The sequence below is a fragment of the Lissotriton vulgaris genome, chromosome 1_1 (genome assembly GCF_964263255.1).
Source record: "Lissotriton vulgaris chromosome 1_1, aLisVul1.2, whole genome shotgun sequence".
NCBI lineage: Eukaryota > Metazoa > Chordata > Amphibia > Caudata > Salamandridae > Lissotriton > Lissotriton vulgaris.
The window spans coordinates 540,231,482-540,250,261 of NC_141685.1; the positions used below are offsets into that span (position 1 = coordinate 540,231,482).

The window sequence follows — 18,780 nt, forward strand, 5'->3', positions numbered from 1 at the left end:
GATGTACCGCGTTGTGATGTACCTCGTGGTAACGTCATACATCCTGCTGCACACTAAAGGTCTACAATGCATGATAGCAATTGTGAAAGAGGGTTAATAGGAATGTCACAGAGAGCAAACGCAACACCAAGGCTTTGTTTGAAAGAATTAATTTGTATTGTTACAATGGGAAAACGCAAAAAATTATATATAACCATATACGTAAAGTACAAGAATAAACTAATGGCAGTGCAAGGTGTCGCAAGTGTGCTTAAAAGAACCAAGAAAAACAGTTAAGTGACATTTGGTGAAATTATATACAAGGTTTCAAAAGGATGTTCATCAAAGGAAGCAACCGTTTTTTAATTGAAATCACACAGAATAGTGAAGCAACTCTATACAATCATGAGTGCTATCTTGATGGTTCGCTTTCAATTATCGTCGACGGTGTTTCGACCCGACTAGAATGTGGGGTCTCATCAGGACCAGTGATGAGTGGGACATCATAGTATACAGTGCTAATTCACATGTGAGGTGAAGTGTGTCAAACTGTGGCGACGAATGAGGAACCCTCACTGGCTAGTATTATGAAAGCATTGAGTACTCTGAGAACAGAAGCTCATGAATATTATTAACAAGCTAATGCTGATAGCAGCAAAGGCACATGACTCAAATGATGGCAATGCAATCGAAGATCTTGAAAATCGTCAGAGGAGGCAAAATCTCAGCATATTTGGCATTTCAGAAGGAAGGGAGGGTAACGACCCACAGGCTTTTGTTGTAGCTCTTTTCCAAAAAGCCTTTCCGGATCTAGTTGATTGGGATATGGACACTCCAGTTCAACAGACACACAGACTGCCATTATCACTGTCAACCACTTACGGCGGCCAGTCTAAATCTAAATAACTTTGCTGGGCCAATCCTTGTGTTTTGGGGATTTTTTTATTGTGTCAAGCTATATACTTCAAGGCACGCCCAACTGCGCCGGTCAAGGTGGACTCTATGTCTAGTTTTGTGCGCTCTGACCTATGTAAAGCAACTATGGGCAAACGGTGGAAACTCCGACAACTGATGGACCCTTGCAAATCTGTATGTTCAAGTGTTTTTTACAGGAGCCGGCACGTCTCAAGATTTTAAAGGATGGTCACAGCATTTTTTCTTTAATGACCAGGATGTCAAACAAGCACCATTAAGATGGCAAGCAGCTGGCAAGGAGGGAATCAAAGTTCTGAAACAATGAATACTGTTCTATGAGGGCCTACGAGGATACGAGGTCATACATAAGGACTGGAAAATGAGGTTATCCTTTTTCTTTGCATAGGCACGGGAGATAGCGGGAGAATTGGACACATTGTCGAGCATGGGGACTGGTGGGGGAGTTCAGAACAGGTGTCTTCGATAAGCTGTCATTCACTATGGGAGAGCAAGGATGGGGGTGATACCTTTTCACAGGTACTGGGGTGGGGGAGGGGATGGAAAGGGAGGAGGGTTTGGTGGGTATAAAAAGTCATGGGTTCCACTCTGCAACTCTGAGCAATAGCTTGCTTATTCTCCACAACGGCCCCTTCAGCGCCGGGGATGCCTGGCTTCACCTTGGAGATTCCCAGGTGGGACCATCTCACAGGGAAATCCAGGGCGGGTTGCCCAGCAGTATGCAGCGCCAGGACACTCCGAGATGGAGTCACAGTGCGCTTTACAAGTATACACATTAACATTTACATTTTACAACATAGTCAAATTAAGTTTGGCAAAGAATCGAGGTGGGGCGCACGCAAATATGATTCTGGCTACCGATGATTGGATCGGGTTAACAAGGTTTTTTTTTTAGAATTTATTTGTATGTGTTGGAATGTAGCAGGACTCAAGTTGGTGAACGATGGCTGGTAGCAGAAGAGTTACGAGTATTTAAACCTCATATCCTGAGGCTTTCGGAAACGCATATTGCATATAAGGATAGAGCATTGTTAAAACAATTAGGATGTGATGTGTTGTACGTACTTCACAAGCGATATCCATTCGAGGGGTGGCTATATTAAAATCTAGGAGATGCGTGGCAATTATCCTTAGGTCACTCGCTGATTCCAAAGGTAGATGGGCAATCGCTCAAATGATGATTTATGAGCAGATGTATACAGAATATATGGTATAGGGGGCGAATACTGACTGTCCGGATGTTAAATATCAATTAAGTTCCAAGCTATTGGAATGGTCTGGTGAGATGATTATCATGGGGGATTTTAATTGTATTCTGGACCGAAAACTTGATACTACAAATGCTATTGCCGGTGTTATAATGGTAGGACTAGGGCTGCAATTGTAGAATTGCTTCACCTGCATCAGTTAGAAAATTCTTGGAGGAGGTTATTTCCAAATTTACCAGGCTATACTTTTTATTCATTTCCGCATAAACACTATTCTAGGATCAATATGATTTTTGCTAATAATACTAATTTAGAGAACGCACTTGTGGCAAGCTCGGGAGGTGAGGGGTGGCGATGACAACCTGCTAATACCTGGCTCTGGAGAACATCATTTTCCACTGACAATTCATTGAGATGGTTATTCCTTCATTTGTGTCGGACTGCACAGTCTCCTGCAATCAACCCTGGCATGTTCCCCTTCATTTGTGGCTGCACTAGGGCAGCTGGACTGGCGGGTTTCAAATTGCCAGAGTGCTTTTCAATACAGAGAGAATGGAGCTCTTAAAACAGGAGACTGGTAATTTTCTCTTTGCACCTCCCTGCACGCGACCAGATCTACCCTGCTGTGGGATGACTGGAGTTTTTCTGGGACCCTGTGAGTACCACTGCTCTCGGGGCCCTATAGACTGTATGTAAACCTACATGTAGCGCACTCTCAGTGCTGCTCATTACAGGATGTTTGCCCTTGGACCACATATGCAGTACAGCGCCAAAGCAAAAACACAGGTCCAAGCCTCACTGCAAAAAAGGGAACGCCCCTTTGAGTTCATGCCAGTGCACATTTAGCACTGGACAATCCACATTATGAAATGTGCAAGCATAAGCAGCCCCTTCTGAATTACAAAAAAATCCTTAGAGGTTGCAAAATGCAAACGCCTGGGGCATGTTGTGAAGTACGACACCAGGAGTGAACCAATGCAGATTTGCTAAGGAACAAAAGATAATGATGGACCCTTCCTAATGTCAGCACCTGACTATCTTTCTCCCCGTAATATTATATGGCCCTTGAGTTAATGAAGGGAATTGTGTGGACACTGGATGGCACCCATCATTACTATGCCTATTCCCTAGGGAATTTCAGTGCAAATAAAACAACCGCAAAGGTGCACCACAAAAAGCAAGACAATAAGTGCAAATGGTATTTAGGCACAATGAAGAAATATTTCTCAAAGAGATGTTGATAGTCTTCTGATAATCTTTATTTTCAGTTTGCAGTAAAACATACAGCCGACGCGTTTCGTCCCAAGCTGGGACTTCTTCAGGGCTTTAAATTTGTGGTACGTCGCTTTTAAAGAGAATGTGGGGCGCCTTCCCAGACACTGTAATCCTGATGTGCGAACCGGAATATATATTATTTCATTCCAATGCCGAAATATCAGGGTTGGACTGTAAGCATGTTAATGGGGGGGGAGGAGCCTAACCTGAATCCGAGATGGCCGCCTGATCCCTCAGCTCCGCCGATCACTCCGCTTCTCTCCCGGCCCGTGACTTTTTCTGCTGCCCATCCTGTTCTTACACTGCATCCTCGGGACCGGGAGACGATTTGCCATCCAGCGGTGTGCTTCCCTGCTCGCTCCGTGGAGTGGAAGTACCGTGACGCCCTTGTCTCTTCCTCGGCGCTGGCGGCAGCTGGACGGTTCCTTTGTTCACGGCATGACCGGCCATCTTTACACTCTCCAAGGACACGCTGCGGAGGCGCTTTGACCGGCAGAGAAAGACAGCAGCGCCGTGTTCAATGCTGCGGGGCTTAGTTTAGCCTCGATGGATATTGCGCTTCGATACAGTTGGAGCCGGTAGTGTTACATTGTATCTGCGCACTGGTTCATTCTCGGCGCTGTTGGCTCGCTACCCTCCGAAGGCGGAAGAGTTGATGCCTTATTTAATTGTGCTCCTTGCCCCTGAGATTCCAACGGGCTGCTGCCAGCGAGATGCCCTGCTGCTCCTACGGCGTTGGCGCCGTGCATGGCGCCGGATTGGCGTGCACTGCTTCTGTGCTCCACGAAAGCACGTATCCTGCACCCGGACTACACGTCTATCCAGACGGGAGAGACGGTGATGACCAGCCTCGCGAGCTGCGACCCTGCTGCAAGCCCATTGAGCGGAGATCTGATGCCCGGTGCGCCTCTGCGATGCCAGTGAGTTTGAGAGACATCATGCGGGCGTTGAGCTCTCTCCGATCTGAAGTGCTAGACAGTGCCCGGGACTTAATGGCTCGCCTGGATGCTTGCGCTCCCCATACTACTCCGGATGTCTGATGGCGCACGTCCCCAGGACGCTTCTCCGCCTCCTGACCCCTACTACAGTGGGGAGCCTACCCAGTTGTGTCCATATAGCCTGAGAGTGAGTGAGACTGGTGATGTTCCGGCACGGTTTGATCTCCGTGAGCGGCTACCTGTGGACGGGGATTCTGAGGTGTGGCTGGCGAACTATCCTTGGACGCCATGCTTGGTTCTTCCTCTGTGTTCAGCTGGCATCGATCGCAACTCTCCCCTGATGCGGATGGCTTTGTTCTGGCTGACTGATTCGAACGCTCTGCACCAACGGGGGATCCCCCTTCCTGTCATCGTTGATCGCAGGACTTTGCTGTGGACATGCTCTGCTGGGCGACGTTGTACTATGTCAAGATCGCTCCGTCTATCTCTTCAGTCCACCATGGCCACTGTACAGCCGGATCACGTCGGTGCCCCAGATCGTAGGGGCCAGGGCTGAAGATGCTCTTATCTTGATCTGCGGTAGAGTGTACTGTCGGGGTTGTAGGACATAAATTGTGGAGTTGGTTCTTTGTGTTTCTCTGTGGTTCGAGGTTCCGGGTGTGGGTGGCTGAGGGTACACCAGCTGGTTGTTTCCTGACTGATCCTGTTTGTTGGGGTGGAGGGTCGGTGTGGGTTGGGGGGTCAGTGATTAGGTGGTGCTAGCCCTCCCCCGATCTTGGTTGTTCTATGGGAGGTTAGATTAGGGTACTCTTTTCTTCCTCCCCTCATTTCAGGTATGCCCTTATGGACCTAAGTATGGTGGACAAAGGACCTTTTAACGATAGTTGGCGGCCATTTTGGGATCCTGCTTTGTCTTCTACTTTCAAGCGGCCATACTGTCCTATTGTGCACAGGGGGGAGGGCTCTCATGGGAAAGTATACTCAGAGTTGCGTCCACGGTCGGGTCAGGGCTAGGCTGTTTTTTGTCAATAACTGCTTTGCTGGCTGACTGGGATGGGGTTGGAACTGATTACACATTTCATGGGCACACATCGCACGATGGCTTTCTCCAACTGCATTGCAATAGCTGATTGACTCTGTGCCGACGCTTTAGTAATGGACGATATCTTCGCTGTGGGAGTCTGTGGAAGGCCGAGAACTCCGGGTGACCTGATATCGAGTGGGCTCCTCCCCACCTTTTTCTCTTTGGGAGTTTAGGTTGATTTACTCTTTCTTACTCCCTATATTATAGGTGTTAATGTTATTCTTCTTCCTTTCTCTTCCTTCTTCTTTCTTGTCTATATTTCGGGTTCTTAAAGGGCGACAGGCACTCTGTGGGGGGGGGTAGGCCGTAGCCTCCACAATGTTGCAGGGTGGGCGGGGTAATTTGACAATTTTTTAGTTCTATGGGCCTCCTTTTTCTATTTTCTGCGCTTTCTTAATCTGATTCGATTCTGGGTCCGGGCTGGGGTTGGCAGGGAGGGAGCGGCGCTGGTTGGGGTGCGTAAATGATGGATGACGACTTGCCGTTGTTTTGCACCGCCATATTATACTTGATGTTAACCTCCATTATTGTTTTCAGCTATAACGCCGCTTACCCATGTTGTGAAGTCATTGTGCGGACTCGAATCTTCTTAGTTCTTATTCTTCACTGACTTATATTATGATGAAAACGCAAAAAAAAAACTTAAAAAAATTAACCTTCAATTCTCCTCTTCCCCGGTGACATGATTCTTCCCAGTGTAACGCTCATTGATTGCTGAACTTTTAACTATTGCTGCTGGGGACCTGTATTGCTTGCACCTGTGCTGACGAAGTATCGTGGCCGGCCTGACGGTTGTAGGGCCGTATTTGTTCTTTTATTCATGCACAATAAAGGTTTTCAAAAATTAAAAAAAAAAAAAGCATGTTAATGGACGATGAAGTAGTGCTTTACAGGGTTCCTGAGCAGTGAAAACGTTCTTGCCACCTTTATTTGTGTCTGTCTCAAATCGTATACTGAGTACATCGTCGCTGTGGGTGTTTCGGCGGGACGAGGGCTGTGGATGGGCGCCGGCTGTTTTATTACGAACGGCCTGCTGGAACACAGTGCCCACACCCTCCTCCCATGGACTAATAGGACCACTTGTCCACTTCCATTTCTACAAATTACTCAGTATACGATTCGAGACAGACACAAATAAAGGTGGCAAGAACGTTTTCACTGCTCAGGAACCCTGTAAAGCACTACTTCATCGTCCATTAACATGCTTACAGTCCAACCCTGATATTTCGGCATTGGAATGAAATAATATATATTCCGGTTCGCACATCAGGATTACAGTGTCTGGGAAGGCGCCCCACATTCTCTTTAAAAGCGACGTTCCACAAATTTAAAGCCCTGAAGAAGTCCCAGCTTGGGACGAAACGCGTCGGCTGTATGTTTTACTGCAAACTGAAAATAAAGATTATCAGAAGACTATCAACATCTCTTTGAGAAATATTTCTTCATTGTGCCTAAATACCATTTGCACTTATTGTCTTGCTTTTTGTGGTGCACCTTTGCGGTTGTTTTAAATGCAGATTTGCTACTTTAGACTTTGGAAACCGCTACCTCTAGTCCTGGGAGCAAGCCTAAAAAAGTCCCTTTGTAAAAGAAATCTGGGCCTAAAGAAGTGTAAACTGGCAAACAAACATGTAAATGTGGGATACTTCCTTCAGCCTATAGAAGGCTGCCGGATTGCATAATGCAATAAAAACAAGCAAAATACCACACTTGAAAACTAAACTTAATGCTAAAGGAAATCTGCTGAAGTGCCACTAATTAGACTACAGAGGATCTTCATGTGTTCCTGAAAGCACGTCGTATGTACATTTTAAATACTAAGATGTTTACAATGAGCAAACAAAGATGACCTGTTCTTTCAGATAAGTAAAAACACCAGCATTTCATATCACTCTAAAAAGACCACGCTTGTTCCTCAAAACCATGCTTCGTTTGTCACAGGAAACTGATGATTTTTTTTTACAATATTACCTTTTCGTGTGCCTGTTCCGCTCCATTAATTCGAGTTTCAGCCTTTTTATTTCTTCTTTATATCGGTGCACAGCGTGTTCTTTTTCAGCAACAAGTTTCTGACTTTGATCTAGGCGATTTTCTGATATTCTACGAAACAAGATCTCCATCATTCAATAAATAAATTAGATAACAAGTACACAAAGCATACAATGTAATGTACTAACAATCCATCTGCTTATTAAATCTAGAAATTAAGACAAGGCTGCAAAAATACATGAAACCATTTTTGGCAAAGTAAAGTTATCCAGATATTGGCTTTCACACCAATCGTGTGTCACATTACTTGATGCCCTACAAAGCCTTAACCTAGATCTGAACAATCTTCCTAATGTTCAATGTAAGTCAGTCCTTCAGATTGCTTGAAATGCAATCTGTAAACAAGGATAAGGGCTCCAAATAAAGCTCATCCTTAGTAGGCAACTTAATGAAAGGAGACCGAGGAAGAGTGAAAGAGAACGGCACATTCGTGCACATGACCTCAGAGCAAGACTTTTTTTTGTGTCCTCATCTCACCAATAAGCGTCTGCAATTCTTGTAACCTCAGAGCAAGACTGGAAAAAAAAAAAAAAAATATATATATATATATATATATATCTCCTACAGCTGTTGCCCTGCTGTACACCCTATGTCATCCGCCTCGTGGGGGTGGTGCTCGGCAGCTGGTGCAGGACCCGCTTAACATATAAGAGTAATCCTCGCTGCGATCAGCAGAAAGAGCCGGCACACCAGGATTCAATTTTACAGCAAAACTTTCATTGGTAGGCTGACGTGTTTCGACCTGCGGGTCTTTGTCAAAGCCACACATGAAAATTAATAGTGCCCTAATTCCCTTAAAAACGAATTAACTACACGTTCACAATGACAATGGTGAAAAGACTAATGGTAGGCACACATAGTTTACAAGCTCATATTGAAGTGAAGCTGCTCAATTTAAATTCATCTTCAAATAAACTAATTTCACCATTTTCACTGTAAATGTGTAGTTAAAATTATATATATATATATATATATATATATATATAATACCTTCACTTCCCACATACACACCTCCGAAATAGAATTCCTGGATGTCAAGCTAAAAATTGTTAACAACACACTACATAGCACCCTACATAGAAAAAGTACGGCTGGCAACATTACACTGCACGCCAACAGCTCACACCCTAAACACCTCATCGCCAGCATACCATACGGAGAGGTTCTGAGACTTAAACGTATCTGCAGCGATGAGGATGACTTTAGGAAATGTGTTGAAGACATGCACACGAGACTAAGGGTGAGAGGCTATAGCAACAAAATCATCAATGCAGCCATCAATAGAGCAGAAGAACGACCCAGAAGCAGCTTATTCAAAGATGGTCCCATCCAATCTACTACTGAAAAAGAAAAAATCAACTCTGACAATCCCAGACTTATTTTGACCTATTCACGTCAGGAAAGAAAAATCAGATCCATTGTTCAGAAACATTGGCCGATTGTTCTCACTGACCACATCCTTGGTGAAAGATTGTCTATTCCCCCCGCTGTAACTTTTAGAAAGGGAAGATCCATGGGCAATAACCTGGATAAAAATTCTCCAGAGACTAGAAAACCGACAATATGGCTTCAACCTGCAAAGGGTTTTAAAAAATGCACTACATGTCGGGCCTGCAAGTTCGGCTGTAACAAATCTACATACGAGACCCCTTTTAATACTTCCCCTACATCCATCAAGGGGAATTTTAACTGCAAAACGGACTTTGCTGTCTACATCCTGACATGCACCTGTGGTTTAAATTATGTGGGAAGCACAAAATTACAAGAGCATGTCAGGATTTTACAACACCTGAGAGCCATCCTTCACAACGACGCTGCCTATCCCGTGGCCAGGCATTTTGCTAAGTGCCACAATAAAGACATTAATTGTCTTTCGTATTTTGTTATCGCCGCAGTTCCTAAATCTAACAGAGAGAGAAAACTAAGACAGCTGGAAACGAAGTTTATACTGGAGTTAGACAGCAAATGGCCTAGGGGCCTTAATAACGCAGAGGATATGTACACTTATCTGTAGAAAAATATTGTGCTAAAAAGAAAACTTTTTTGTAAAATGACTTTTTGTAAGAAATCTCTTTTTTTAACTAATTTTATATTTTGGTGAGTGTACATTGCATAGTATGTAGCGAATTTGCATTTGGTCTTTAGCCCATGTTTATATTTATACACTCTCTCTGCCTTGCCCGCTCTGATGACTCTCCTCTGTCCTTTAAATAGTCTATACTGACTTTTACAAACATAACATATATTATATGGCTTCTTTCCATATGTCCTATGGACACTGGCAAATACTGATCTCAATAATGAGTTATATGACAATATATGTTTATGTGTATATAGTAATGTATAGCTATGAACTTTTAATTGACTAATTTGTCAACACATATTGCACGTTGAACACTTTACATCTATTACTTTTTTGCACTATTTGCACAAGAATCAGCACTTCATGCAGGTATTTTTTTGCACTATGTATGGTCTAGTAGGATTCACATTATTCTTACATTTGAATGCATGAACATATGGGGCAATTTACGTATGAAATATTTCAATTGGTCAAAGCAGTACTTGCCTAAGGTTGTGTAATTTGACCCACAGTAGATTAATTCTGGGCGTATCATTGGAATTACTTTATACATGGATTCATCCTGTTATATTAAATTACAATTTAATTGTGTACATCTACTCACCTTAAGTTTGCAATTAGAAGACCAATATGCCATATAATACAAACTTGCATTTAAGCGATTATTATTATTGTTTTTTCCATCGTTGTATTTTACCCTGGGAAAGCCATATATCCATTTGGTAGTCTTTCTTTCATGCCTATCAATCATGTGACCTGCAGTCCACTCAGTGTAGGGGGTGTGTACATTTGATGTAAAAAAATGTATAAAAAATACAACGGTCGCAATGTTTGCTGAATGTGATCAAGGGCTCCTGAAGCCCAAAACGCGTCGTTGCAGGCTGAAGAAGAAACGCAAATAAAATCTATATCTTGCCTGACTTGCTGTGGTGGTTTGAGTTCCTTCCTCGCCGCACGCCGGAAGTGGTGGGAATTGTTTGGTATATATATATATATATATATATATATATATATATATATATATATATATATATAGCTCCAGTTCCTTGCAATTCCGTCAGGAAAACAGCACTCATAGACAGACTGGTGCTCGCACTCATGTTTATTTTCACAGAGTTAACAGACGCGTTTCGGCTGCAAGCCTTCCTCGGTGTCAATTACACTACGCCGACCAGCCATAGATATTGTGTGCTTGTCATGCGTCAAACATAGAAAACGGACTAACAACATCAATACATACTTGTGCGCCATCTTTAAATGAGCAAATATTCCCAGTTAAGCAGCGTAAAGTTATTTACTTGATAATCTCTGCATGCACAAGATGTAGTTCTGTGGAATTTACGTGTATTGCCGTGTATCGGCATATCACCCCAGATGAAAATTATATTGGTTTTTTTTGTGGGATGTGGATCTCGCATGCGAATTATAGGTTCCAAAATTGGCACGAAGCAATTCTCCAGAGTACATTATTAGATCCAGCCAGTGTATGTTGTGCTATACATTCAAGTAATGTGATCACACACTTTCTGCCGATTTACGGAACTCAGGTGTATTGCCGTGGATCGGCGTTGCGCCCTCGCTTGGAGCCTCCATCGAGGGCATGTATCACTATGAGACCCCGCCCATCTCTATACCTATTCTACTTGATGTTGTAAATTAGTGTCCGCCCTTCGCTTCATTCATAGATTCAAGTTGACACATTTTTTCTTATACTCAAAATAACTCATTTTCCCTAATGGGATTTCCATCCGTTTAAAAACAGTGCAGCAGTTGTTCTACAAATTTCTACTTCATTCCCTATAATATCACAAGGCCAAATCGTCCCCTAATCGGAACTAAAGAGTTCATGAGCCCATAAACTATTAAATTGAACCAATCAGGTATGAACCATAAATAACGAAATAATGGAAATCTAAATCTCAGATTATTCAAATTCATCACAGCCTGCAGGGAAATACAGTCAATATAATTCATATAGCATATCATATTCGGAAATCGACTGTTAATATCCACAATAAGGCACACAGTGTGGCAACAGCTTCTGACATCATTAAATTGTTCATTATAAGTGTCATAGTAGAATCATGATTTGTACCGTGTTTGCCTATTTGCCTAAATGTGCAGCCAGATCTTCCCCGCTATTGAGCCCTCGTGGTGCTTTCGTCATCAGGCTTATAATATATCTGGATTCCAGACGTCTCAATTGTTTTAACCTGTCTCCACCCGGAACGCTAGCTGGAATACTGTCCAATCCGAAGTATTGTAATTTACTTCTGTCCCTATTGTGTGCCTCATCAAAGTGTCTTGCGACTGGGTAGGAGGGATCTACCTTATCAATCGCTCTTTGGTGTTCCAAGACCCTTATCTTTAGTTGATGAATTGTGCTGCCTACGTATCTTAGGCCGCATGGGCAGACAAGACAGTATACAGCGAACGGTGTGCTGCATGTTAGGAATTTCTTTATGGGCTTTGTTATTTCTGCCCCTGGCACCCAGTAAGATAGTGTCCTTCTGCTCCCTGCACAGGCTTTACACTTGCCACAGGGGTAAAAAACCCTCATTTCGGTCAATGTACTTTGCTTAGGTTTCTTTTTTTCACAGTGACTTCTTACAAGTAAGTCTTTCAAGGATCTCGCCTTGCGGAAGGTTACCTGGGGTTTAGAAGGAATATCTCCTTTGATTACAGGATCGGTTACGAGGATGTGCCAATTCATGGCAAATATCCTTTTAAGATTGTGGGAATCTGTAATGCATGTTGTTATAATCCGAAATTTGCGACCTGTGTCTGTTCCTATTTCCTTGGATTTAGTTTGTAACGGGCATGCCCTTGGGATCTTGATAACCCTCGTCAATGTCTTGTTGAGAGAGTGTGTGTCATACCCTCTCTTAGTGAATCTTTCGATACTACCTTTTGCCGCTCGCTCAAAGTCCTCATCCCTACTGCTGTTTCTTTTTAACCTCAGAAGCTCCCCATAGGGGATGCTCTGTATGAGCCTCGGTGGATGGTTGCTATCTGCCCTCAGGATTGAGTTTCCTGCCGTAGGTTTCCGGTATAGTGAGGTGTGTAGTCTGTCCTGCTCAACAAACACTCTCAGGACCAGAAAGTCCACTGCCACTGGACTGACTGTTCCCGAGAAGTGCAGGTTGCAGGTGTTGTTGTTCAAGACCGCGATATATCTCAGAGCTATCTCCATCGTCCCTTGCCACACGATAAAGAGGTCGTCAATATACCGGTGCCACCTCACTACCCTGCCTGTCTCCTGTCCGTCTGTCAGAAGTGCCATGGGTACCCGCTCCTCCCACCAGCCCACGAACAAGTTCGCGTAGCTGGGAGCAAAACAGGTACCCATGGCAGTCCCAGACACTTGTGCATAGAGTTGATCATCAAACAGGAAGATATTACTTGTCAGGCAGATTTCGACAAATTCCAGCAACATACAGTTATGTAAAGCAAATCTTGCTGGTCTCTTATTGAGGAAATGTTCAACTGCAGTTATCCCCAGTTCGTGTCTTATGTTGGTATACAAGCTGGATATGTCCAGTACCATCAATAAGTATGTTGGTTCCCATGTGAGATCCTCAATTTTCATCAGAAAATCCTTAGTATCCCTTACATGGGACTTGAGCTGTATTACCAGAGGAAATAGGAAACTATCGATGAATCTGGACATGTTTTCCGTTAGGCCATTAATCGACGAAACAATAGGCCTCCCTGGTGGTTCCGTGGCATTTTTATGCAGTTTTGGCAAGTGGTAGAAGGTAGGTATCGTTGGGTTGTCGCTCCGTAGGAAGAGATTCTCCTCGCTGCCCATCATAGATCTTTTGTACCATTTATTTACAAGTTCATCGTATTGTTTTACACTCTTTTGTATCTTTTCCCCATCTGTTCTTTGGTAATATTGCGTGTCTGCCTGTTCTTTCAAAGCCTCCTTATGATAGTATTCCCTAGTGAGGAGCAAAGACGTTTCCGCCCTTATCAGAGGGCTTAATGATGATTTCTTCGTCTTGCTGTAATGTTTTTTGAGTGCATTCCTTTGCTGAACTGTGATATTGTCAGCCCATTTAGATGCTCTATGGTTGCCTCTCATGGTCACTAGCTCTTTTAGCACTGCTTCAGAGAATGCATCAATGGCGTCGCACGGCATTATTGGACAGAATGTTGAAGCCGGCTTGAATGAACTTTCTTCCTTTTCTTGTTCTATATTGTTCATCGTTGCTCTCTCAACCAGTGAGGTCCTGTGAACTTTGTGCATCAAGTTCTAATCTCCACACTTTTCAGATCGTTGCAAGATAGCAGGTCAGTAGCCGTCATTCTTTTCATTGTCAATTTAGGAGCTTTCGTTGCTGCTCTGATTTTATGGTATTTATAGAGTTTCAGTTTCCTTATGAATCCATGCAGATCAATTCTTGTTTGGGTGTATTCAATTTTATTGTTTGGACAGAAGGTTAAGCCCAGACGTAGCAGTTTTCCTTCCGCCTCAGTCAGTGTTCGTTCTGTTAAATTCACAACAAGTTAGGTCATCTTGTGTTCCTAATATCTGTTGGTCTTCTTTTTGTTTCTCCTGGACTGGCCTTGTCCTCCTCCTCCCGCCACCTGCCCTCCGGGTCCTGCGGTTTGATTTTCTGGTGGCTTTACCTTGCCGCCCCGTAGCCAGGCTTGAAGTATTACGTTGAACTCGTCATGAAAATGGGGAGGAGGAACTGTTTGTCCACCCTTTGATCTTCCTGCTGAGGTCTTCTTTTGAGGATTCTCAGCTGACTCGTTGTCAGTTGCATCCGATTCGGAAGTGACCTCTGGTGAGACTATGCCTAGGGCTCTCCTCCGATACACCTCCTTTCTTGGTGCGTCGTATTTCTTCGGAAAGGTTAATACTCTGCCTTGTAAATAGTCGTTTTCGTCTCTAATGTATTTCTCCTGTTTTCTGGTTTTGATCTTTTCTTCGTATTTGGTTAGCCTGATTTTCATTTGATTTTTCAGTGCTGTGATTTTATCGGCTTCCTCCTCTTTCAATAGATCTCCCTCTATTGTTTCAATTTCTGCTAATGCCTTATCGCGGTCACTCCAGGCATACCGGACTAATATTCGTAGTGTCCCTTCGCAGTAATTTGCGGTATGTTCCGCCCAATCTGTTAGGAGCTGAGGATCCGGATTTTCATATGATGGGATAGTATACACCCGAAGACCTCTGGGTACCCTTTTGTCGTCGATGTAACTTTGAAGGCTTGTTGCCTCCCACCACTTGCGCACCTCACGCTCATATAGTCTCTCTAGCTTCGTCAGGAGTTCTTCTAGCTTTGTGTGTTGTTGTGGCGGCTGTACATTCGTTCTCGCCTCTACTGCATCTTGCTTTATAAACATACCCTTGGCTGCATCACTGCACGTGTTCTCACAATACATATCCTAAATGGATTTGCTGTTCTTCGCTCCGTTTGTCAAGTGCGTGTGCATCAATTATTGTCTCTGTCACCCTGCCGCCTATCGCCGCCGCTCATATGTTTTGAAATCGCGCTCACCTTCGAGGAGAGACTCACGTCAGGTCTCTTTGGCGAATTGGATCAGTCCTTTCATCTCCGTAATCCCCTTCTCCATGTCTACGTTGCGCGTTGCGGTTGTGGCGGTGCCCGTCTCACAATTGAAGCTCCCGGTCCCACTGGTCAATCAGGGCACTCGCGGGCGGGTGCCGTCTGCGGTAGTGGGCTCCTGCAATTATATGCAGCTCCAGTTCCTTGCAATTCCGTCAGGAAAACAGCACTCGTAGACAGACTGGTGCTCGCACTCGTGTTTATTTTCACAGAGTTAACAGACGCGTTTCGGCTTCAAGCCTTCCTCGGTGTCAATAACACTACGCCGACCAGCCATAGATATTGTGTGCTTGTCATGCGTCAAACATAGAAAACGGACTCACAACTTCAATACATACTTGTGCACCATCGTTAAATGAGCAAATATTCCCAGTTACGCAGCGTAAAGTTATTTACTTGATAATCTCTGCATGCACAAGATGTAGTTCTGTGGAATTTTATATATATTTTATATATATATATATATATATATATATTTTTTAATTGAAGAAAAAAACACAAAGGTTAAAGTAATGTTATAATTAGATGTGATAAAAAGATCAATTTTTTGCTGTAAAAAGAAAACTTTTGAAATTCACTGGAAAAAATAGTTAACCCGTTCATTGCGCCCGTCGGCCAACGGCCGTAGCGAGCACTACCTTCGTAGTGCTACGCACGTCAGTTGGGCGACACGGCCCCGCCCACCTAATGAAACCGCCGCACTGCGCCAGAATTACCGCCGCGGATAAGCGGCTAATGTAACGTTATAGTTAGGCAAGTAGGTCGTTGCCAACGTTAAGGTTTCCAACACAAAAAACACAGAAATTTACCAGTTATTTTAGCAGAACTAACTATAACTTGCGCTCCTGCCATGAACAGGTTATGACCTGACATATTACATCACGTTATAGTTATAAATTGAAGAAGAAGTTACTTACCTTTGGTACCGCCTTTTCTGGTATAGACATGATCTAGCGGCAGATTCCTTACTTTTGAATTTCCGAAAGAGTCAGACTGGATCCGGAAGATTTTTCTTCGAGGAATAACCCTGCTCGCCAGTAGGTGGCGTCAGTCGGCTTCGCATGAAGTCATCAGTGTCATTTGCGCTATAATGCCATCTGCGTCTTCTATATAGGTACCACCTCGGCGGGCTGATGTTTAAAATTAAGGCAGCACCTCTACATTTTAGCATAAGACAGCATATGAAGTGAAAGTATAATAAGTGCCAAATACATCACACATGATAATTTCCAGCGACGCGCTCCGGAACCGAGAAAGCGCTGCAGAGGCACGCTTTGAAAATTTACCAAATGTTACCAACGAACCAACCAAGAACACTGTTACTGACACTAACAAAGATGTCAAGTCACTTTTAAAAACATTGGAGAAGCTTTTGCGCGGTGAACTCTCAAAATGGTGGGAGAAAAAGTCACTCGAAAAATACCGTGATGCAAACAGAGTTCCACGAGGTCTACGTGTCCTTATAGTACCAACATACGAAAATCCGAATCCACAAATGCTGCAGGAATGGGCGGTTAACAACCTACAAAGCTCAATGAACATGATCCACATATTAATTAAATATGCGGAGATTGATCAAGATGCAATATTGGTGGAGATCGACAAAATCAATACCCTTTTGGAGGCAACTGGCGAAACTGACCTAATTCAAAAGACTAAATTGGACATTGATGTGAGGATCAAAAAATTAGAGGAAACAATAATAGAGCGAAAGGTATTTAAATTCGCTCGTGACAGAGATGATTATGCCACCGCCAGAATATTAAACTTTTTCAAAGAAGTATGATAACTACAAACGCAAGGCAATGGCTAGCACCAGCAAACAAAATCCGAACCCACTGGGAGTTGAAAGTGAAGGTGCAGCTGCAACACCACAAGATCAATCTGACAACTTCAATAGACTCCGTCAACTCGCTAACTTCCAATGATTCTGATGATAACCAAACATCTGTGCCACCTGGATTGTCGAGTCTGGCTAGTTTTTCTTTAATTGATTAATTGAATTTTGTAAACGAGGACCGGCGATATTCCCTGCGCTCCCGCAATCCTTCGTCCAAGCCGGTAACTCAAGCAGCAAAAACCGGTGCACAAGGAAACGAGAACACAAACAAAAATATATCGCAAACAAAGACCAAAAAGAACTCGAGAAAATACCTGCCATCACGGAAAATAGTGGTAAATCTAACTGATACTATTCTTACTAAAGCTGAGTAACAGTTATTATCGTTAGGATTAACTTTTTGTCCTAGCAATAGATTTTCCTATAATCAAACATGCATTGATGTTTTCAAGTTCATCTGAAAAATCAAACTAATTAACTATTTTAAATTGAACTCTGAACGTAAAAAACCACCAACAGGTCCAGCAAATGTGGATGGCTTAGCGTCCATGCAGGCTGAGGATTCAGGTGGACTACAAAATCTTTATGATTTGGCATATGAGGATGATACACAACCTGGCCCTACTGTGAGCCAAATTCTTACTGTCAATTCACCAGCCCCAAGTTCTTTTAAACCTATATCAACTTTCCTTCCCCTCATGCCTAGGGATACATTGGACGTTTTTAGTGACAGGGTGATTACAGAACTTAAAATTTTAAATCGAAAAGTCCTGAGCAAAACTAGACAAACAAACTATTTCAACAGCCAATACCATCAATTGGTAAGAAAATTGCAAAATAATCGTGAGGTCATAGTTTAAAAATCGGACAAAGGAGGCAATACTGTACACTTTGGGCACAAACTGATTATCTAATTGAGGCTAACCGACATCTTTCAGACTCATCATGCTATGTAATATCTACCCAACATGAAATGTTTAACAGTGAGGTCACCACTCGGAAGAAATTACTCAATTGGTATAAGTCCGGTCTACTCTCTAAAGAGGAGTTCAAATTTTTAAATGTTGAACATCCCATTGTCCCATTTTTGTATTTTCTTCCTAAAATACATAAGTTGATATCCCCTGTACCTGGGCGCCCGATTATCTCTGCCATTAGAAGCATCAATGAAAAGATTTCCAAATACGTTGATTTTTTTCTCCAACCGTATATGATTTCCTTACCCTCGTATCTTAAAGATACTACAGACTTTCTAAATAAGGTGAAAAATGTATGTTGGCACTCTGATTATATATTTCTGGTAATGGACATTGAGTCATTCTACACCTCTATCAATCATTCACATGGGTTGCATGCCATAGAGTATTATTTGAACAAGCGTGACATTATGTTCCGTGGGCATAATACAATGTTGTTGGAGATGATTCAAATCTGTTTGACTTCAAACTATTTCAAATTCCAAGGCAATATTTACCAACAACTGCGCGGTGTGGCGATGGGTTCGTGCTTCTCCCCCAGCTATTCATGTTTACATGTTGGCTGGTGGGAGGAGCGTGTTCTCAGAGACACACACGCCAGATGGTTGCCACACATTTCCCACTACTGGCGCTACATTGACGATGTGTGCATTATTTGGAATGGGACTGTAGCGGAGGCCAAGTCATTTGTTAATTAAATCAACACTAATGACTTAAATGTAAAATTCACAGCATCCATTAACAATGAGGTAGCTGAATTTTTGGATGTTCAATTGTATGTGGAGAATGCAGAGTTAAAAACGAAACTTTTTCGCAAATCCACCGCAGGAAA

At 43.1% G+C, this 18,780-nt stretch overlaps 1 protein-coding gene across 3 annotated transcripts in view; it reads right to left on the reverse strand.

The window, feature by feature from the left end:
- Positions 1 to 18,780, reverse strand: part of CCDC18 (coiled-coil domain containing 18) — a 1,483,839-nt gene that overhangs the window by 1,188,001 nt on the left and 277,058 nt on the right. For all 3 annotated transcript variants that reach the window (XM_086953919.1, XM_086953920.1, XM_086953918.1), the window contains exon 6: positions 7,389 to 7,517. In XM_086953919.1, the coding sequence (XP_086810045.1) occupies positions 7,389 to 7,517 (129 nt within the window). The remainder of the gene's footprint in view (positions 1 to 7,388; positions 7,518 to 18,780) is intronic.